Genomic DNA, 23,586 nt, shown 5'->3' with positions numbered 1-23,586 from the left:
TTCCTTTCTCCCGATCGGAAGTCTTAGTCTCCTACAAAGGCTTTGGCTGGAAACTTCTCATAAGCATATCTGTTCCCTAGTAGGGAACATTTAATATAAATGCTAGTTTACCGAACGGAGACGGAGAAGTACGAACGTTTTTTGTCCTAAGAAGGAGAAACCTCCGTTACGAACGTTTCCAACGCTCTCCAACTTAGTTCTGGTTACAACTTTTAAGTCGAACTACGCATGTATGCTTGTAATGCGCACAGTTCGGTGTTACTACTCCGTAGTAGACTTATGCTCTTTACCCACCCAACAATAGATTGAAGATACGTCTCAATCCCATCATGGGTTTGGTTGGATGCGTTCGGTGATTACCGTACAGTCTCTGTCCGGAAAGCGATCTCTATAGAGATACGTTATTATAACATAAGCTGTACTGATTAACTGGTTTACCATTTGGTATCGGTCTTATTCAGCCAACCATACTGGATTAGTGGCAGTTGGAGGGAGAACAGGCTGTTCCCCTTCGTTGCAAGAACGTGCAATTAGTTACACGTCTCGACATCATCTCGAGGTGTGTTTATTGCTATGCACTCCCCCCCTCACCGCCGGGGCAATCCGCGGATGATGGGTGGCAGACGAGAGCTTCTACAAAGAGGCCTGTCTTCTCGTTCTCCCTCTAGACCTGATGCTCTTTATAATGCATCAAAAGAGAGAGGGGGAGCATATGCCATACCATTCCATCCTCGTCTGTCGGCCCGATTCAGAAAGGTACCAGCATTCACCTCTCTTAGAGAACCATCTAGCAGTACGAATCCTTAAATGGACAGAGGACAACTAGTTGCCCCCATCTGCTCATGTCATTCCTGGTATAGGAATGTGCTTGCAAAACCACCCAGATAGTGGGCTCCTAGTTTCTTGGAATCATCTTTTATCCAACAAAGTCTTAACTTTGTGGGGTCCCCGACTGTGGTTATGGTCGCAGCGGCCCCGATCTTCAGGCTCCCACTCGATTGTTCATCAGGCCCTCAAACAAGATGTATTCCCAGATCGGTGGGGCAGCCTAGAGGTGTGCCTTGTTTTTTCCCCTCCCATTTGATCTGGTGAAAAAGTCGTCAGCCAAGTCAGGGTAAGCAGGATCTTATCAATGACTCCAATAGCTTCGCTATGGCATCCCGCGGAATGGTTCCCAGACCTTCTGCAGCCCCTGACGGAGCTCCAATAGCTTTGCTATGGCAACCCGCAGAATGGTTCCCGGACCTTCTACAGCTCCTGATGGAGTTCCGAGGGATCTTCCTCCACAGCATGATCTTCCAAGCAGCCACATGCTAACACTTTCCTAAGCCATAGCTTTGCTTCGACTTCACGCCTGGGACGATCCTACACCACCCCTCTCAGAGAGGCCTTTTGCAACAGGTTACGGAAAAGATGTCTAGACACCTCAGACACTTTTCAGCGTCGGTCTTCCAGGCTAAGTGTTCGATCCTTTGTGACTGATGTCGTGGAAGGGGATTCTCTCCTATCGATGCCTTTACTTATGCAAGTGTGAGTTAACTTGTCCCCCGTCGGATCTCAACCTCCTCCTGGGAACGCGGTTCGGTTCCTTCAGTCTCTGAAGGCCCCTCTCTACGAACATTAGGCCCAGCAGCAGATCGCTTCCTTACAGGGAAGACACCCTTTCTACTTACTTGGGCTTTTGACCAAGAGAGTTAGTGTGTTGTATGATCCATCCTCTGATGTCTCCTACCCTAGGAGACGGGGAGAAGTAATCCTCAGCGGCGTCTCTGAGTGGATTGCTTAGACTCAAATCCGAGTGTGCTGTACCCTAGGTGCAGCCTATTTTGAATAGTCTTCGTTTGGTAACCGGAAACCCATCAACTGGGGTTTTACCCAGTGAGGAGTCTGTGGGGTTACCTTAAAAGAACGATACCAGCTCGCCCCGTGTGTCGGCACTGTTGACCAGCACGGGGAAGGTCAAGAGGAGGACCTCAAGGATTTCCTTACCCTCTGGGATCAGAAGGCAAGTGAGGTTACTCTTAATCTAGACTCTCCTCCATCCTAAGACCCAGAGCTCGTAACGTCACTGGCCTTGCTATGTCCCTGGCGTTGCTACGTCCCTGGCGTTCAAGAAACTACTCTGTGGTGCAGATACTTTAAGTGGGCATGTGAAAGCGTCAATCGACCTTCACGGCCCACTACCTGCAAAGACGTAACCCACAAGAACATGGAGACCTTTTCCATTGGTCCTGTGGTGGTCGCACAACAAATGGTCTAAACGTCTCAGGCTCCTTGATGGACAAGTAGCAGAGGGTTGAGGGCTAAGGCTACCCGGATTAATCTGGGGTGAATGAGTAAGAATTTCTGGCTCCTTTCTTCCTTTCACCTTCTCCCCTCTGGGGAAAACAGCTCCGCAAGCCTCAGCATAGCTGAACTCACCTCGCTGCAGGTAAGACCCATTTCTCTTGTGCCTCCTAAGTATAGAAGAATACTTTGTTACGTCCCCAATACCTTTTAGAGGGAGGGTATTGGGTAAGTCTTTAAGAACAATAGGTTCTGTACTCGAGTTCCTATGTTAAAGACAAGCCACACTGTTAGTTCCACTCACACACAAGCTTCTGCAGGCCGCTATCAGTGCATTACCTCATATCGGCACTTCATTTTAGTGAGGGTAGGGTCCCTTCTACTATCAAACATCGATTGAAATAGAGAGGACCCCGGGTCATGACCAAGGCCAGTTGGTGAGGACTTCCTCCCTCCTAAGAGTAAGTCACCCAATAAATAGCGAAGGTTTGTATCTGTGTCGGAACAAATAACAAATTTGTAAGTGATTTGTATTTTTCCTAGTATACAAACCTGGAGCTATTTATATAAATTGGCCCGCCACCCTGTCCCCTGAGAAGTCCTGCCAAAAAGCAAAGTGGTTACTCAGCCGAGAGATGTGAGTGAGCGGGGTAGCCAGTCTACCCCACCCCCCACCCGCTAACCAGCGGATGGAGTAATTATCCCTCACTAAAATTAACATGGCTCGTCTTTCAGCTGCGCCGAAAATATATACCCAATAAATAGCTCCAGGTTTGTATGTTAGGAATTATACGAATTATTTCCAAATTTGTTATTTTTTTAAACTGCCATTTATACAAATACTTTAATACCAATGTTCAACTCTCTCTTAGAAGCAAATGATAGTTGATCTCTCTCTCTCTCTTTCTCTCTCTCTCTCTCTCTCTCTCTCTCTCTCTCTCTCTCTCTCTCTCTCTCTCTCTCTCTCTCAATTTGAACTGGCATCTTTATCAACCAGATGCTATCACTCCAAAGTTAAATTCTCTTAGTATAAAATGATTCATGATTCTCTCTCTCTCTCTCTCTCTCTCTCTCTCTCTCTCTCTCTCTCTCTCTCTCTCTCTCTCTCTCTCTCTCTCTCTTTCTCTCTCTCTTTCTCTTCTCTCTCTCTCTCTCTCTCTCTCTCTCTCTCTCTCTCTCTCTCTCTCTCTCTCTCTCTCTCTCATATGTTTTGAAATCTCGTACTTCTGGCAGAAATGGAAGGCATTGGTAGAGAGTAGGTGAATGAAATCGTCCTACGAGAACAGCAACCAGAGTTTCCAAAGACGTATAGAAGTTATAATGCATGTGTTTGTTTACTTACAGTTCGTATGTACATTGTGTTTTTACAACGTCCTTGGGAACTTTATAGCAAGGCCAATGTTACCTAAGATCATAGAAAGAACAAAAAGTAAGTAGAGAACAAGAAAAAAGAACCAAGAAGAGAGGGAAACAGGAATAAGAGTACAAATCTGAAATATGCTAACTAAAACACTGGCAACATTGAGAGATCGCTGGCAACTCATGACGTACCTCATTTAGGGTACGTTTATGTAGTAATAAACAATAAAAGTTATCATAACAATGTTAACTTGATTTCTTTAAGAAAAGAAGCAGAAATTTGTTTCAAATTTTTGGGAGGTCGCAACTCAAAAACATACTTTATCACACTTAGGTACATTTTTCTCACTTATTTATTGTTCGATTTTAGAGAGAAAGATATCTTTGTAAAGAGGAATAAAAATCCTACATTTTTTTTAGACAGAATTTTTATTTTATTTTTACTTCCTTTTCCAATATTATTTTGCGTCTAGACGAGGGAAACAAAATAAGAATTCATAAAAAAAAGGAAAATCAAAATTCCGTCTCACAGAATTGTTCGGTCTATAAAGTAGTTTTTATGGTATGTTTCAATACAATTGGTATCATATTAGTGGGGAAAAATGTACCTAAATTTTTTTTTGAATTATGATTTTTGCTAATAAATCCGAGTTTTTGATCAAATTACTTGAAATTTTTGTATGATGAAGGTATTATATATGTCTAAAACATATGTAGCAATGGTGTATTTTGGATCATTAGAAAAAAAATGGCGGACGGTCCCCTTAAACAGTCTTGATATAATTAGAATTAAGGTGCTTCCATTTAAGGTATCATCAATGCCTCCATGGAAATTACCAGAGGTATCTTTTTGTAAATACTTGATTAGAGTTAAGAAGAATATGACTGACTTAGAATCCCGGTCTCTTTTTATGGAACATGTTGCAGAACATAGGGGATCGACTTTTATACATACTGATGGCTCCAAATCTGTTGCTGGCGTTGGATTTGGAGTACATAGTAATGGTTTTGATTGTAGAGGTGCACTTCCTCTAACAGCTTCCATATTTACTGCCAAACTGTATGGCATACTAACCGCTATTGAGAAACTATTTTTACCATTTTTAGTGAAGTTTTTAATTCTAGTAACCCTCTAATTTTAAAGATTTTAAAATGGATTTTTATTATTGTACGGAGAGGTATAATGGTTCGATTTTGTTGGGTTCCAGCACATGTAAGTGTGTCTGGGAATGAGAAGGCAGATTCACTGGCAAAGAATGCTGGATCCGAGTTCCTAACAAGTCGGTATCCCATTCCCTGTAATGATTTCCTACCTAACAACAAGAAATTGTTTTGGAATAAATGGCAACAGCACTGGGATAGTCTAGATGGCAATAAAATTAGAGAAGTAACAAATGTAATATCCCCTTGGAGGTATAACATGATGCCCAAAAATGGGAGACGTCTCTTTGTCGTCTACGTATTGGTCACACTCGGTTGATGCACAAGTTTCTGCTGAAGGGCCAACAACAACCATATTGCGACGACTGTTTAGTACCTTTAACAGTGAGGCACTTGTTGACCGAATGCCCCAATTATAATAACTTAAGAAATAGATATCTGTTTGAGGCTCGAAGTGAGGAAGGCAGGGTCATCCTTGCCAAGATTCTTGGACATGATGCGTCCTACTATGCGAGCGGCATTTTTAGATTTATTTCAGAGGCAGGTCTTCTGAAAACTATTTAACTTTTTTAATGACATTCAACTTTTATGGTTTTAATTGATTATTCTTTTATTTTTATATAAAATAAATGATATCAGCGTCAATGACCTTTGATGTGAGTATGCCTGAAAACTTTAAATCAATCAGTATATCATTAAGAAAAATACAAATTACTTCCAAATTTGTCGTCTTTGCTGAAGTCATACTCCTTTTAAAGGACTCAGGTTGTATACCGTATATAAAAAAAATGCAAATTACTTGTAAGATTTGTGATGTTTATGGAAGAATTTTTTATTTATAAATTGTATTTTAATTTTTCATTGCAGGTTAAAGAGGCTTTAGCAGTTCTTATTAAACACAATTTAGTTATATGGGAAGAATGGCAGCCAGGTATTCCAAGCTATACACTTTTACATGAAAGAATTCTTCTGATCTTTCGATTTCCAAGGTGAGTAGATTATTTTATTCAAAGATAACCTGAAAATAAAAAACTTTACACTATACTGTAGTATGTAAATGCAAACCTTCTGTTCTTTAAAATAGGGCTCACTCACACACCTGGGTTGAACAACCACTTTGCTTTCTGGCTCGGTAGAAGATGGCCACACTCCCGCGCTCTCCCGCATTTTGACTTTCCTTGTTATTGATCTTTTTCTCTTATCTTTGCAGATTGTGTGTGCATTTGGAGTCTCGTGTACTTTCCTGGTACTGAAGGCCGCTTTTGAGCTACCTTCATGTCCACCGTAGAGACAGACTGCCACTGGCTGTGTCTGGCCTGCTGGGCCTGCTGGTATTTCAGGGACCACACTTGTGATTAGTGTAGGGAGTGGTCTGCCTCCCAGTGGGAGAGGCTTGGGCGACGGAAGAAGAAGAAGTCCAATCGTGATTCTTCACCTTCGGGGTCTTCCTCAAAGTCGAAGAAACTACGGTCTTCTACCCGCCAATCTCTTCCCAAAGCTGCTCCTCCGCTAGTCCTTCCCGAAAAACGGCAGAGTAGGACCTCAGGCCTGGTTACTCCAGGTCAACCCTGTGGGCCAGGAGACAGTGCTGACTCCCTTAGCGAGTCAGCCCATGCCCCTTTCCCAAGGAGGGCCTGCTTTATGACTGATCATTTGTCTTTTTAGCCATCACTGGGTGTTGGTGGCCCCCCTTCAAAGGACCTTCTCTCGGGATGCCTTTAGTTAGGGGCGGAGAGGAGATGGATTTCTTCCTCCGCGGAGGTTGATCTTCATTCTGTGGGCACAGGCGCTGTAGCCAGTCAGTCGGATGTTGTTGTTGATCCACCAGGGGAGGTGGCAGAACATAGTCCAAGGCAGGATTGCCTTCGGCTGAACGTTTCTTCCCCCTGGAGAGGTAGCTCTCGAGCTGGAGCAGTCTCCCCCCTCGGGCGAATTCTGCTGCACGTTCTTCTTCGGAGGATCGTCAGGTGGAGGAGTTAGTGACCCCTCTCCATCCTGGGTGTGCTCCTCCTCATTCGGTCAGATGTTTCTTTGAGCCTTTGGGCTCTAGTCACGTTGACCATTCAGGGTCTCGTGCGGTCGTGTATTGGGGTTGCGAGACCAAGGACCTCTGAGCTCTCGTCACGTTGAGCCTTCGGGCTCTCATGAACCTGTGGGACCTTCGGTTCTTTGTCGCACTTAACTTTCGGGTTTTCGTGGCATGGAACCTTCGGGTTCCAGTTGCGTAGAACCCTAAAACTCTCGCAATGTTTGTTACGCTGAGCCTTTAGGCTCTCGTTCCATTAGTCACGCGAAGACTTAGGTTTCTCATGACAGGGAGATTTTGGTCTCCCGTTGCGTTAATCCCTTGGGATCTTGCAACTCTGGTTATGTTGAGCCTTCGGGCTCTCGTGGCAGGAGGATTCCGGTCTCCCGTTGTGTTGATCCTCTTGGTTCATGCAACCTCTGTTACTCTGAGCCTTAGGGCTCTCGTTCCGGACATTATGTTGAGCCTTCGGGATTTTGTAACTGGGACTCCTCGGTCTCCCGTCGAGCAGATCCTTTGGGTTCTCGCAACAATAGTTTCGTTGATCCTTCGGGCAGTCGTAACCTGCATCATGTAAAGCTTATAGGCTCTCGTGACTCCCGTTATGTAGAGTTTGTTGACTTGCATAACAGAGAGTACTCGGACTTTCGTCACGTTGAGCCTTCGGGCTCTCGTTACTGGCGTTACAATGAGCCCATGGGCTCTCATCGCGCCGGCTACGTTGAGCCCCCGGGCTCCTGTATCCCTGTCGAACCTCTGGGTCCTCGTCGTGTGAACCCTGTAGTCTCACGCAGTGCGTTTCTTGACGGATCCCATCTTCCGTCAGGATTTGGTGACGTAGTTTCTGAGGGTTCTCGTCACGACGATTCCCTAGGGTCTTGTGACCTGGAGCCTTCACGGTCCATGGTAGCACCTCCCCCAGGTTTTCGTCCCCTTGCTCTTGCTTGGTCTTTTACTGCGTCCTGTAGCAGACCAGCGCCAAGGAACCTTCCATCAGGACTACATGGCCATCTCACCCAAAAATAGATTTTTCGCTTCGCTTTAAAATCCGTTTTTTCCCTCCATTTTGCAGTGGAATTGTCAGGGTTTAAGGGCCAAATATGAAGAACTTGAGCTCTTAATTCACAAGCATTCCTCCATAATAGGACACCATATGGTAATCAGGTAGGGAGCCATGGCAGAAGTCTCATATACGTTCTTCGAGATGTTCCTCAAATATCTTTGTCTATGCGTACACCTCTGCAGGCAGTGGTTGTACAGATTGATTTAGGGAGAAAATATACAATTTGCTCTCTGTACTTGCCTCCAAATGATATATCGTATGATAGTTTAGTAGAGGTGATTCAACAACTCCCTCAAATTTTCTTTTACTTGGAGATCCTTTGTTGGGTGATGTTTTAGGAAACCTACTATGCGAGCGGCATTTTTAGATTTATTTCAGAAGCAGGTCTTCTGAAAACTATTCAACTTCTATAATGAGATCTTAACTTTATGGTTTTAATTGAATATTATCTTATTTTTTTTTATAAAATAAATAATATCGGGGTCAATGACCTTAGATGTCAGGATGCCAGAAAAATTTAAATCAATCAATCAATCGAGATGAGGATGGCAGATTCATCCTTGCCAAGATCCTTGGACATGATATATCGTACAATGCTAGTAGCATTTTTAAATTTATATCAGAAGCAGGTCCTCCTAATGCTATTTAACTTTTATAACATTTTCTCTTCTGGTTTTAATTGAATATTCTTTTAATCTTTATTTGTAATAAACAATATTGGCGTCAATGACCTTTGGTGTCAGGATGCCAGGGAACTTCAGATCAATAAATCAATCAATCCCCCTCCTAAGACCGCGAAGGGACGTCCTGTGCGGAGGGAATCAAAGGATACCAAGACGAAACCTAAGAACAACCCGGCATGGGAAGCTAGATTGGCTGAGGCACAGAATCGGTCCCCTATAGCGGGCCCACCCAGTGGTTCTGTTGGCGACCCTGACCTACCCCAGGCTCTGGAGGTGGACGACCCCTTAGACTCGGAGGATGAGAATCTTCCAAGTGCAGCCAGTCCGAATTATCACTCCGAACAGGAGAGACGTGAGGTGGAACATATCTTTAGGAAGGTCCATGCCTCTATGAGGGCCATCAACAGGCTTTCCACTCCTGGTTCCACCATCTAGGAAAGGAAGGATATTGTTCTCGATGAAATATTTGAGACCCAGAAACCTTCCAGGTTCACTGCAGCTCTTCCCTGGTCTAAAGGGCTGATAGCTACCAAAAGGAAAGCTATGGCCAAGATAGCTGAAACTTCTAGTTCCTTGAGGACAGGTTCCCCCTCTCAGTCTCTTCTACTTCCTTTTGTTTTGCAAAGGAAGTATTACGAGATGGAAGGGGAACCACATTCCACCATGGGCCCCGACCATTCGGTAGAGTCCCTAATGAAGGGTATTCCAACTCAAACCCTCTTCTCTCTGAAGGCCTCCCTCTAAGCAGTTGAGCTCCTGAACATAGAGAGAGGCGCAAAGTACGCCATGCAGGCTGCTTCGTGGCTTGATCTGTGGTTGGGATCCTTAGGCTTCATGGTTTGCTCCCACGATCTTTGGAAGGAGTTGGCCTGGAAGACTTTTAAGTCCTTCCTGTTGTCAGGTACCTGGACTCTTGAGCTTCTGTGCCCCACTTTGTACACCTGTGGGCGAATGTCATCCTCAATAGAAGAGATACCGTCATAAGTCGGTTCCACAAGCAGGTGCCTAAAGTTGAGGTCTCTCGGTTGAGGAATTCCATCCTCTAGGGTTCATCTCTCTTCGTTCCAGAAGAGATAGAGAGGGCTGCTGAGCGATGGAGGAAATTGTCCAACGATTCTCTCCTCCATGACATCGCAGACCTATGGTAGACCTTCCCAGTCTTCTCGGCCTCAGCAAGCACCTTCCTCTACTCACCAGTCAACTTCTAGGTCTTCGGGACTTTCTAAGGTGTCGAAGCGGCCCTTTCAGTCAAAGAGACAAGAGGGGTCCAAATCCTGCAGAGGAAAGAGGGAAGGAAAGGGAGGTGGCCGAGGTGATCCTTCCAACTAGACATGGCGTTCCTCTTCACCTTCCACCTGTGGGAGGATGCCTACAACGCCGCTGGTAGAGGTGGCAGCTTCACGGGGCAGATCCCTCGACAGTTAAAGTGATTGCCCTAGGGTATCGCATCCCGTTCATTCAATCTCTCCCTCCTCTGGCTTGGGATCCAGTGCATCTAAGCTTCTATGCAAAGGGATCTGTAAAGGAGTTGGCCCTCAGGGCCAAAGTCCAGACCATGATGCAGAAGGGCACTCTCCAACAGGTCGCAGAAAGGTCACCAAGCTTCTACAGTTGAATGTTTCTGGTGAAAAAGATGACTGGAGACTGGATACCATTCATTGATCTCTCCCCTCTGAACAAGTTCATTCAGCAAACTCAGTTCAGAATGGAAACTTTGTTTTACCTCCTTTTGAGGGAAATTTTATATTTGTTAGCCTCTACACGAGAGCTCATTTTACATTTAAGTTGTTGCCTCGTGCCCCCATTTATTTTTTTAATCTTTCAGTGGTTGCGTCAGTGCGCCCGCAAATGTGAAACTGTCACAACAACAGTGCCTGCCTTGACTTGTTAATTTTTGTCTCATAACCCCGTGTGCTTTCCAATAATGTTTTTTGCTCTTCGTGAGTAGTTATATCCCTAATTTAGTGCCCTGTGCATATATAATTCATTTTAGTAAAGTTATTGTCATATGACCGAACATCGTCTGCTTTGCTGGCCCGGTCAGTTTGAATTTTAAAGTAATTTTTGATTTACATTTGTTTTGTCATTTAACCATTTTTGTCCCATGATGAGTAATTTTAAATACTCAATTATCACGCTTGTAAATTTGTAAAGTTTTATGCTCACATTCCACGATTTTGCCCTAGAACTTTGAAAATTCAGATTTACCTTTTGTTTTGCTTTACCAAATCCATTCATCACATGGTCAATCCAAGATAGCAAACTTCACATGTACCATAAACAACCCTCCACCACCTAAGGCTGAACCGCTCAGCCCAGAGGAGATTACCACTCGGCTTAAGGAACCGGAGTTGAAATTCAAATTTGTTTGTGAGGACGCAGGCTTAGCACTTCATGCTCTCGCTTCAGTTGATTTTCCGAAAATGGGTCCTGAAGCCGTGGGACATTTTAAAACTCATATTGGTAACGTAAGAGATGAACTTTGCAGTTATGAAACCTTTTGGAGACGTCATTACGACCAACACATTCTTAAAGGAAACTATCCCGTGCTTGCTGCCTATTCAAGGAAAATTGAAATTGCTTTTAATAGTCTAATGCCAGGTTTCCCAACCCTGGGGTCACGACCCCAAGTGGGGTCGCCAAGTGCTTTTCCTGGGGTCGCCAAAATCTCAAAATATCAAAATAAAAATATAAAATAAAAATATGGCAGAACTCGTAGTAAAGAAAAAATATATAAATGTATTTGTGGATTTTTATTTATCGACTTTTATATATCTATCTATTCATATATTAATATAAAAAACAAAATTTTAATGGTGGTATCCCTGAGTGCAGTATGCATTTGATACGTGAACAGCATCACCGTCCTCGTCCAACCAGGCAGCCACTCCAGCTGAACTGCCGCAGCGGGAAACACTGTCTACTATTTGTTCGTCTTATATAGTTGATGCATTTATACCTGTATAGTGATTTCAAATGTGCTGTATAAGTTGCACTCAATCTTTGTTTCTTTAAAATTCTTAATTATTCATGGAAAAGTGGTATGCCAACAATAGAAACTGAGTACTTCCCTTGCTGACGAAGTATTGCACCAGAGTATGTCAGTGGATGATAGCCTATCCCAGTGTTGATAATTGAGGCTTCTAAAACCACATGGTACCCCCCACCATATTTAAAGAGAGATGGACAAGGGAAAAGGAAGAGAAGGAGAGGGGCACTTTTCATGCCCTCTCCTCCTACATTTACCCCTCTCCCTTCGCCACCCTTTCCTTGCTCCTCTCCCCCCTTCCCCGTCTTTCCAGGCCCCTTCCCCCCTGCTTCTTTTTTTACCCCTGCCCTCCTCTCCTCCTCCTTTTTGCACCCCCTCCCCTCTTCGATATTTCCTTGCCACTTCCCTTCCTTCCCTCATCTTTACTCCTCCCCTTCCTTTTTATTTACCTCTTGTGAATTTGTATTGTTTCGATTATTATTTCATTTAATAAAATAATTGTGTTATTAGATGTGTTATTTTATTTTTATGTTCTTGTGAAGTTGGCACGTCTGTGGCGCTGGTCAATCGGTAGAAAAGGTCCTTGGTTTGGCGGTTGTTTAGAGATTTGGAGGATTTTGTCGCTAGTTTTTTAGGTTGTTTTGGCAGTTGTTTAGAGATTTAGAGGATTTCGTCATTGGTTTTTGAGGTTGTTCTGGCAGTTGTTTAGAGATTTGGAAGATTTTATGTCGCTGGTTTTTTTGGTTCTTTTTTTTTTTTGGAAGTTGTTTAGAGATCTTGAGGATTTTGTCTTTGGTTTGTGAGGTTGTTGTTTTGGAAGTTGTTTAGAGATTTTGAGGATTTTATGCCACTTTTTTTTTTTTTTTTTTTTTTAGAGATTTGTAGGATTTTGCCTTTGGTTTTTGAGGTTGTTGTTTTGGCAGTTGTTTAGAGACTTGGAGGATTTTATGCCGCTTTTTTTTTTTTTTTTTTTTTTTTTTTTTTTTTTTTTTTTTTTTTTTTTTTTTTTTTTTTTTAAGTTGTTTAGAGATTTGTAGGATTTTGCCTTTGGTTTTTGAGGTTGTTGTTTTGGCAGTTGTTTAGAGATTTTGAGGATTTTATGCCGCTTTTTTTTTTTTTTTTTTTTTTTTTTTTTTTTTTTTTTTTTTTTTTTTTTTCAAGTTGTTTAGAGATTTGTAGGATTTTGCCTTTGGTTTTTGAGGTTGTTGTTTTGGCAGTTGTTTAGAGATTTTGAGGATTTTATGCCGCTTTTTTTTTTTTTTTTTTTTTTTTTTTTTTTTTTTTTTTTTTTTTTTTTTTTAAGTTGTTTAGAGATTTGTAGGATTTTGCCTTTGGTTTTTGAGGTTGTTGTTTTGGCAGTTGTTTAGAGACTTGGAGGATTTTATGTCGCTGGTTTTTTTTTTTTTTTTTTTTTTTTTTGGAAGTTGTATAGAGATTTGGAGGATTTTATGTCGCTGGATATTTTGGTGGTTTTTTTTTTTTTGGAAGTTGTTTAGAGATTTTGAGGATTTTGTCTTTGGTTTGTGAGGTTGTTGTTTTGGCAGTTGTTTAGAGATTTGGAGGATTTTATATCAATGTTTTTTGAGGTTGTTGTTTTGGCAGTTGTTTAGAGATTTTTTAGGATTTTATGTCATTGGTTTTTGAGGTTGTTGTTTTGGCAGTTGTTTAGAGATTTGGAGGATTTTATGTCATTGGTTTTTGAGGTTGTTGTTTTGGCAGTTGTTTAGAGATTTGTATGATTTTATGTCATTGGTTTTTGAGGTTGTTGTTTTGGCGGTTGTTTAGAGATTTGGAGGATTTTATGTCATTGGTTTTCGAGGTTGTTGTTTTGGCGGTTGTTTAGAGATTTGGAGGATTTTATGTCATTGGTTTTTGAGGTTGTTGTTTTGGCGGTTGTTTAGAGATTTGGAGTATTGTATATGGTTGGTTTTTGAGGTTGTTTTGGCGAGATTTGGAGTGCTGTATATCATTGATTTTTTCAATATTTAACTTAGCCGGTGATTATATAGCTGCAACTCTGTTGCCCGACAGACAACTCTACGGTAAAAACTCGCCAGCGATCGCTACACAGGTTGCGGGTGTGCCCAACAGCGCCATCTGTCGTCCAGATACCCAGTACTCAATGTAAACAAAGACTCAATTTTCTCTCTGTCGAGCTATCGACAAGACGTACTTACTCGCTGTTGCTAAACTGGAGTTTTTTCACAACTAATTGGTGAAGTACTTTATTCTAGTTTTGAGCTTTCGCTATGCAGGTGTTTTATCTTCATCTTAAATCTTGAACTCGTTTTGGATAGATTTAATTATGGTGACAAAGAGAGTATGGACTTTCTTTCTCTTTTAAATGGCCGACCCTTCCCTTAGACGGAAGTGTGTTTAGGCTTTTAGTAATTATCTTATCACGTTATAGATTTTCCTCTATAAAGAGCTAAGGATTTAAAACTTTTTAAATGTAATATTTTATGAAAGAATTTCTTTGATAGTCTTCGTACTGTTTTCAAAGATGAACTAACGTTTAGTTTATTTATGCTACGCAGTTGTTGACGTTCAGGACGTTCAACATGCGCTCTATCGTTACGATAGAGAGAGAGTGTATCACGGTTTCACTTTGCAGTAAGAGTAAATCGATTCTGACGTTTTGTTCATTCTTTCTTAGCTTAAATGTTTTAAATTCTATTTTAAAGGAACTTTTTATTTGAAAAACCTTTCAGTTTTTTCCTTTAGTCAAATAACATGTTTTTTTGACGAAATATAATTGGGCTCTTCTCTTAGGTGCGAAATCAAGAGAGAAAGAGAGAGAGAGATAGAGACGGAGGGAGAGAGAGGAGAGAAAACGTTCCGTTCAAGCGGGTAACGTTGTTCTCGAGTTACTCTCGTCCCTAGTCGCTGTACGGGGAGGAAGGATAAAACGTTTTTAGTTTTTTATTCTCGTCCCCAGGCTATGTGCGGTGAGAGATTGAAAACGTAGTTATATGAACTAGTGTTTAGTCTCTTTCCCAGCCACTGATTTTTTTTTTTATCTTAAAATATGTTTTCTGTTTTTTGCTGGTATTAATGAGCTTGCATTATACGACTGATTTCGCAATTACTACCTTTTAATGAAGGGTAGAATTGCGTGTTTCAGGTAGAAATCAGTAAAAGTTTCGATTTCAGTGAAATAAGTGCAAAACAGAAAATCGAAGTGATAAAGTGATATGCGCAAAGTGTTACAGTGTTGCGTCCGAGGGTTCGTCTGTTCGTGCCTGTCGTTCACCTAGTCCGGGACCTCTTGCATGCTCCCAAGCCCAGGGGAGAAGTAATGTCAAACGACTTATGGGTTCGAGAGGCCTTGATCAACGAACAGACGTTTTCCCTCTATGGTATCGGGTGTATCTTACCAAGATCTCCCCTACCATAAGACGAGAGAGACGTTGTTTCTCCTCGTCATCCGAAGGCTTTTCGCATAAGAAACCGGTCACAAGGTTTCGAAGCCCTTAAGCGAAAGTCAGTCCTTTCAGGACAGGTCCAGCGTCCTGGTTACAACCATTAGGACAGCTCTGACCCTATGCAGTCATCGGATAACTGCTCGCCGCCTAACAAAAGCGTAACACAGACTCCGAGAGTCTTTTTTTTGTTGGCAAAGTGTTGCGGTCACAGACGTTACCCTCGTCTCTTACCACAACCATTTCCGTTGATCCTTAATGGGTTGTATGGCAAGACATGCAGTATATGCTTGCCTCCCTTATGGAAGACTATTCTGCCGTTTAGTCCGTTGAGTCTAGCCGTTTATCTCATCGATATCCTGGCTTTCAGCCAACCTAACGTTCCTTTGTGCTTACTGTTGACGTTGGCGTAGCTTAGTCACGTCAGTCAGGTTGTTTAGAACCACACTCGATGCGGTCTCGTGTGGTTTTTCAGCCGCATTTGGACGTTAGGCCACTTGCTGATGCTCCTGTTGACGTTCAAGACGTTCACTAACAATCGGAGTTGACTTGTTTTGACGCTGTGCGTCAACCTCCGCATTCTAGAGTTGTTTTGACTGCTCAGTCTAGGCAGTCAAAGCAATCTCGAGTGGACGCTGTGCGTCCTCACGCACCTGTTGTGGTTGACAGTTCAGTTGTTGACAGTTCACAGACTGTCAAGCAGTTACATGACGTTGCGTTCTGGTCCGCTACTAATGCACCAGTGAGTGTGGACTCTGCTTGTAAAGCATTGCCACCACGGTAGGTCTCTCCCTTGCTTGAGACTCAGCTTTTATCGGACAAGGTTCCTGTAGATGAGGAAGTTGCTGTTCCCCCTCCTACTGATATTCCCTTGAGGACTCTGTCAGATGGAGAGGAGCCTAAAGCTGCTTAGCCTCCTATGGACTTTAATTAAATCATGATGTTTTTTTTTAAGGATCTTTGTCCGGATCTTTTTGTAACTGCTGCTCCTCGTTCGCCTAAACGTCAGAGCTTACACTAGGCCTAGCTACTTCGAAGCCGTTGTTTTTAAGCTAGTGCTCTCTCGCTCTCCTAGAGAGCTTTACGTTGGCTAGGCGACTGGTTTTTCACCAGGAGGAGTTTGGGGGATACAGCCTTTGCTTTCCCTTCTTTTAAACTGGTTTATAGAGCGAGAGTCTGATATGACACGAGAGAAGTTCTCGGCTTGGGAGTTCATGCCTCTGCCCAGATAGACTTCTCAATTCTGGTAGACTCTCCCTGGCGCCTGGCCAGGAGACGCTCCAAGTTGTTTACAGGTCAACTTCACAGCTGTTTTTGAGCCTTTGAAGTTTTGCTGTACAATTATGTCATGCATAACAAGGCTTTCAGGGATGGTAAGCGGTACCGCCTCAGTCGCTAACCCCGTCTGTTGCCACACCTGCTCCCGTAGACCCTAAATGGGCTTTGCTGCAAGACATGCAGTCCAAGCTTGCGTCCTTCATAGAGGACTTTAATGCGGAGAAGGTTGCTACCGAACCTTCTGGCCAACAACCTTCCAACCGGTCGGTTGTGCGCCCTGTTGACGCTGAGGTAATCTACTCGCGTCTGCCAGTTGAGGTGGTTCCTCCACCGATGCGACCCAGTGTGGGTTGCCAGTCGCACATTGACGTTAAGCGACGCTCGGAGGTGGTTGTTGATGTTCAGGACGTTCAACAACCAGCAGAGGTGACTTGTTTTGACGCAGTGCGTCAACCTCAGCAACCCGGTAGGGTGTTGACTGCACAACCCAGACGGTCTAGACAGTCTCGGGTTGACGCTGTGCTTCCTCGCGCACCCATGGTTGTTGACAGTTCACAGACTGTGCAGCAGTTCCATGATGTTGCGTCCGGCTCCGTCACGCATCCACCAGTGCGACCGGACTCAGCGAGCCAGACGTTGCCCACTCCGTTGCCGTTTCCTCATCAGTTTTCGGATGAGGAACCCTCTGATGAGGACGTTGCTGAACAACAAGACGATCAGCCCCCAGAATAGATCAAGCCCTGCTATCCATCCAGAAGATGCTGAAGAAGGAACGCTGCTCTGTCAGGCTGTGGATGAGTCTGGTAGGGACGCTGTCATCCGTGGAACAATTTGTGTCACTAGGAAGACTACACCTCCGTCCTCTTCAATACCATCTAGCTTTTCACTGGAAAAAGGACAAGACGCTAGAAGCGGTCTCGATCCCGGTTTCCGAAAAGATAAAGTCTTGTCTGACTTGGTGGAAGGACAATATCAACCTAAGAGAGGGTCTTCCCCTGGCTGTTCAGACTCCCAACCACGTTCTCTTCTCGGACGCATCGGACGTGGGCTGGGGCGCGACACTAGACGGTCGGGAATGCTCAGGACTGGGGAACTCGAGTCAGAGGAGCATGCATATCAACTGCAAGGAGCTGTTGGCAGTACATCTGGCCTTGAAAAGCTTCAAGTCTCTCCTTCGAGGCAAAGTGGTGGAAGTTAACTCGGACATCACCACGGCCTTGGCGTACATCTCCAAACAAGGAGGTACCCACTCACTGACGTTGTACGAGATCGCAAGGGACCTGCTCATCTGGTCAAAAGGTCAAGACATCTCCCTAGTAACGAGGTTCATCCAAGGCGACTTGAACGTCATAGCAGATTGTCTCAGTCGGAAAGGGCAAGTAATTCCAACCAAATGGACCCTCCACAAGGATGTGTGCAAGAGACTTTGGGCCACTTGGGGTAAAACCATCCATAGATCTCTTTGCAACCTCGCTGACCAAGAGGCTTCCAATCTATTGCTCTCCAGTCCCGGACCCAGCAGCAATACATATAGATGCTTTCCTCCTAGATTGGTCACATCTGGATCTCTACGCATTCCCACCGTTCAAGATTGTCAACAAGGTACTGCAGAAGTTCGCCTCTCACGAAGGGACAAGGTTGACGTTAGTTGCTTCCTTCTGGCCCGCGAGAGAATGGTTCACCGAGATACTTCGATGGTTAGTAGACGTTCCCAGTAGTCTTCCTCTAAGGGTAGACCTTCTACGTCAGCCACACGTAAAGAAGGTACTCCAAAGCCTCCACGCTCTTCGTCTGACTGCCTTCAGACTATCGAAAGACTCTCGAGAGCTAGAGGCTTTTCGAAGGAAGCAGCCAGTGCGATTGCTAGAGCAAGGAGAGTTTCTTCCATTAGAGTCTACCAATCGAAGTGGGAAGTCTTCCGAGACTGGTGCAAGTCAGTTTCTGTATCCTCGACCAGTACCTCTGTAGCTCAAATAGCTGTTTTTCTCTTATACCTGAGAAAAGGACGATCCCTTTCAGCTCCCACTATTAAGGGCTACAGAAGCATGTTGGCATCGGTCTTCCGGCATAGAGGCTTAGATCTTTCCAAACATAAAGATCTGCAAGACCTCCTTAAGTCTTTTGAGACCACCAAGGAGCGTCGTTTGGCTACCCCTGGGTGGAATTTAGACGTGGTACTAAGATTCTTCATGTCAGACAGGTTGGAGCCGTTACAATCAGCCTCCCTGAAAGATCTCACTCTTAAGACTCTTTTCCTGGTATGCTTAGCCTCGGCTAAAAGAGTCAGTGAGATTCATGCCTTCAGCAAGAACATAGGATTTTCGTCAGAAAAAGCCACTTGTTCGCTACAACTTGGTTTTCTAGCCAAAAAATGAGCTGCCTTCTCGGCCTTGGCCTAAATCTTTCGATATCCCCAGCTTATCGGAGATCGTAGGCAATGAACTAGAAAGAGTCTTATGCCCTGTTAGAGCTCTTAAGTTCTATTTAAAGCGTACTAAACCTTTACAAGGCCAATCTGAAGCTTTATGGTGTTCAGTTAAGAAACCATCCTTGCCTTTGTCAAAGAATGCTTGGTCAGACTTTATCAGATTGTTAATACGAGAAGCTCATTCACATCTGAGTGAGGAAGACCGAACTTTGCTTAAGGTGAAGACGCACGAAGTTAGAGCTGTAACAACTTCCGTGGCCTTTAAGCAAAATATATCTCTGCAAAGTATAATGGACGCAACCTATTGGAGAAGCAAGTCAGTGTTCGCGTCATTTTACTTGAAAGATGTCCAGTTTCTTTACAAGAACTGCTACACACTGGGACCATTCGTAGCAGCGAGTGCAGTAGTGGGTGAGGGCTCAACCACTACAATTCCCTAATTCCATACCCTTTTAATCTTTCTCTTGAAATGTTTTTATTTTTGTTTTTTGGGTTGTCCGGAAGGCTAAGAAGCCTTTCGCATCCTGGTTGATTTGGCGGGTGGTCAAAGTCATTTCTTGAGAGCGCCTAGATTAGGGGTTTTGATGAGGTCCTGTTGTATGGGTTGCAACCCTTGATACTTCAGATCCTAGGGGTCGATCAGCATCCTAAGAGGATCGCGAGGCTCCGTAAGGAAGACGTACTTAAAAGGCAGAGTAATTGTTCAAGTCGACTTCCTTACCAGGTACCTATTTATTTTGTTTTTGTTATTTTGATAACTTCTAAAATGAAATAAAAACCCTTAGCTCATAAAAGTGTAAACATATATTGCTGGTCTCTACCCACCCCCCTGGGTGTGAATCAGCTATATAATCACCGGCTAAGTTAAATATTGAAAAATGTTATTTTGATAATAAAATAAATTTTTGAATATACTTACCCGGTGATTATAAATTAAAGGACCCTCCCTTCCTCCCCAATAGAGACGCAGTGGGACGAGGAGAAAATGGAGTGTTTGTTTACATTGAGTACTGGGTATCTGGACGACAGATGGCGCTGTTGGGCACACCCGCAACCTGTGTAGCGATCGCTGGCGAGTTTTTACCGTAGAGTTGTCTGTCGGGCAACAGAGTTGCAGCTATATAATCACCGGGTAAGTATATTCAAAAATTTATTTTTTTATCAAAATAACATTATTGTTGTTTTTTGGGTTGTCCGGAAGGCTAAGAAGCCTTTCGCATCCTGGTTGATTTGGCGGGTGGTCAAAGTCATTTCTTGAGAGCGCCTAGATTAGGGGTTTTGATGAGGTCCTGTTGTATGGGTTGCAACCCTTGATACTTCAGATCCTAGGGGTCGATCAGCATCCTAAGAGGATCGCGAGGCTCCGTTAGGAAGACGTACTTAAAAGGCAGAGTAATTGTTCAAGTCGACTTCCTTACCAGGTACCTATTTATTTTGTTTTTGTTATTTTGATAACTTCTAAAATGAAATAAAAACTCTTAGCTCATAAAAGTGTAAACATATATTGCTGGTCTCTACCCACCCCCCTGGGTGTGAATCAGCTATATAATCACCGGCTAAGTTAAATATTGAAAAATGTTATTTTGATAATAAAATAAATTTTTGAATATACTTACCCGGTGATTATAAATTAAAGGACCCTCCCTTCCTCCCCAATAGAGACGCAGTGGAACGAGGAGAAAATTGAGTCTTTGTTTACATTGAGTACTGGGTATCTGGACGACAGATGGCGCTGTTGGGCACACCCGCAACCTGTGTAGCGATCGCTGGCGAGTTTTTACCGTAGAGTTGTCTGTCGGGCAACAGAGTTGCAGCTATATAATCACCGGGTAAGTATATTCAAAAATTTATTTTATTATCAAAATAACATTTTTCGTTTCTGCTTCGTCTTATTTACTGCGATTTGCAAATGTATTACACCCCTTTTCCTTGTCACTCCTTCCTTGACTCCTCCTCCTTGTTCCTTGCCCCTTCACTTTCCCTGATACCTACCCTCTTTCTAAGACTGAACCACGAATAGAGAAACTTAGCATCATGATCCAGGCCCAAGGCTCCCATTAAAATCATTTTACCATTTAACAGAAAACATTTATTCAGTACAGTATATACTTTTCGTTTGTTTTTATGGAGTGTGATAAAATATTATCGCAGAAGTGGGGTTTTTGATTAATATTAAGCCTTAAAATTTATAATGCTAAAATAAAATTTTATGATCTTAGTTTTGCCTTTTCCAATCTTATAGTACCTATCTTATAGAAGGATATTTACTGTCCCTTACTTTTACAGCCAACAACTAGTAATATATAATAATACTTATACAACTAAACTAGTGGGGTCGCGGTCATGGCTTGAGGTGCATGATTGGGGTCGCCTGAAAAAAAGGTTGGGAACCACTGGTCTAATGGCTCATCCTAATTTAATCATCAAACCAAATCAGTTTTGTTCTTCTTGAAGGTTGAAACCTATAACGTGCCCTGTTGTAAATGCCATTAACGGTCCCTTAATTGATACCCCTAATGTCTGGGTAGTCAAGCATGGAGTTCATAATTTTGCATCAGTTGCCCCACCTGTTCGATCGTCACATTTCAATACTATGTTGCCAGCACGTCCCAAGATTAGTAATTTTATGCTAGTCCCTCCTGCTTCATCCTCATTTCCAAACCTTGAGTGAGTGTTTGATCAACCTCAAATCCCTTTGGCTATATCGCCTTTGACAGTGCATCCTGGAGGAACTAACATTCGCGGTCTCAAAGTGGACGATGCTACCTAACCTGACTGTGTGCGTGAAGGCCAGCAAATGCCTGTACCAGTAAATTCATTCATTAAGCCCGTACCATCCAATGGACCAGTGCTCTCCTTACCTGACTGTCCTATCCTCAAGCCCGTAACTACTGCTCCAAACCGCGTTGTAGCTAAAACATCCCTATTAGAATTTGAAACCTACTCACTGAGTGAGCCACGTAGTCATAACCTTAAGAGTTAGCAGTCAGAAAGGAACCTTTTGCCCTGACAGCGGATTTAGCGAAGGTCACGCATGTAGAACTAGTGCCGGAGCTTGGAGTTTGTTTACGATTCACCTTCCTTGAGGATCACGGTACCACAAACGTCATGTACTGTTTTCATGCACTTGTATATGTCACCACTTTAAGCTTTTATTATTTTTGCCAAGTCATTTAGCAGCAGTGTTTCCGTCAATCATTTGCTTTAACTGCAAAGAGTAAATTTAATTTTTGCCTTGACAATTTGTCACAATACTACAATCTCCCTGACATCCTTCAGCTTGTGCTGATTATAACTTGTACTTTTAATGCTCCCCTTTCAAACCTTTCCGTTAAAGACAACATCTAAGACTCTCGCGGTCAGAATTATGATGTCCCTATGGACCTAGTTTGTCTCTGTTTGTCATTCAAACTAGTGTCAGATAACTTTCACCTTTTAATGCTGAGAAGGAAGTAACTTTTCTCTCTTACTCACTTTTGGAATGCAAAATACTCATCACGCCAGTCAATTTCTTTGCAAAAACATTTTATGTTGAACGATGGATGTCAGACCAGGTATGGGATTCGCCCCCATACTTATGAATTTGTCATTGGCCGGAATTGTTGCGGAACTCGACTGTTATTGGCTCACATTTTGCTTGCTCTATCCTTTACCGGCGTATTCAATTGGTAATAACAATATTGACACCCCTTTGGGTGGGAAGAATTTTGTACATTACTTTTAATCATGTGATTACCCTTGCATCATACGTTTAAAGTTAACACGGCTCTCTTAACGCTTCCGTGAAGCATTGCCTGTGGGTTCAGTTTTCCCCACATTCACATTCATACATAATTCGTACTTGATTGATTTTAATCAACACTAAGAGCATTTTGTTAACTTTAAATGAACGTTGATGTGCAGAACGACTTCACTCACTTGTTCATCCATTAGGTTCATCTCATGCGTACTAACAAATAGTTGAATCACATTTGCCAGAACTACCCCCTCTCTCCTTTCTTTCTCCCTTTATTTCCATTATGGGAAGACTTTTTCTTCACTCTTCTTTCTTTTGTACTTTGCTCTAGTTCCCAATATTGTAGTCACCCCTAAACGTTTGCTCCCACACTTCAAATTTTCTTTACATAAACATCAGAAGAACTTTTAAATTAAGTAAACTCCTTGACAATACCGTACGCCATGTTTGTGACGTCACAGCGTAGAAACGCAAAACCAAAGCCTTACGCCGGCGTACGATGGTGTGTCGAGATGAATTATTACACTGGTCTATAACCCTTTTACCCCCAGGCTATTTGGAAATTTCCTACCCTTAACCCCCAGGGGGTTATTTTTTTCCCAGCACATTTTGCAGTATATATTTTTTTAAATTGCTCTATTATCCTTAATTTTTGTCATAGAGAGGTCAGGTTGGTCTCATTCTCTTGGAAAATGCCTGAATTTTCTCAAAAAATTATCAAACATATGAAAAAAAAAATGATAGCATTTTTTTGCAAGGACGTACCGGAACGTCCATGGGGGTAAAGAGATGGCTTTTGTGAAACGTACCAGTACGTCCTTTGGGGGTAAAAGGGTTAATATACTTTAATACTGCTGACTTATAAGCAGCTTATTTTATATCTCAGTACCCTTCTTTCAATGTAAATTACGTGTAATAAAATAATATTAGGTTAATTACCTCTTTGTATTTTTACTCCTTCATTTATTTGACTATGTGTATTATGAATATTTAATATCGGGACAGTATACCTGATATATTGAAATGGGCAAGTCTGAATACTTTAAGAGTAATGGTGTGTTAGGGAGTTACTTATTATTGAATCTATATGCTTTTAAGGTAAAGATCCTTATCTTAAACTTTTACTTTACAACAATACATCACTGCTCCCTTCAT

General features: G+C 42.8%; 1 protein-coding gene across 1 annotated transcript in view; it reads left to right on the top strand.

The window, feature by feature from the left end:
- Nucleotides 1-23,586, top strand: part of Polr3C (RNA polymerase III subunit C) — a 155,482-nt gene that overhangs the window by 48,610 nt on the left and 83,286 nt on the right. The window contains exon 2 of the mRNA XM_068350018.1: nucleotides 5,674-5,795. Coding sequence (XP_068206119.1) covers nucleotides 5,674-5,795 — 122 coding nt within the window. The remainder of the gene's footprint in view (nucleotides 1-5,673; nucleotides 5,796-23,586) is intronic.

Source organism: Palaemon carinicauda, chromosome 26, assembly GCF_036898095.1.
Source record: "Palaemon carinicauda isolate YSFRI2023 chromosome 26, ASM3689809v2, whole genome shotgun sequence".
In the NCBI taxonomy this organism is placed as follows: domain Eukaryota; kingdom Metazoa; phylum Arthropoda; class Malacostraca; order Decapoda; family Palaemonidae; genus Palaemon; species Palaemon carinicauda.
The sequence above is the reverse complement of the archived record's forward strand: the minus strand, read 5'-3'. Positions and strand labels throughout refer to the sequence as shown.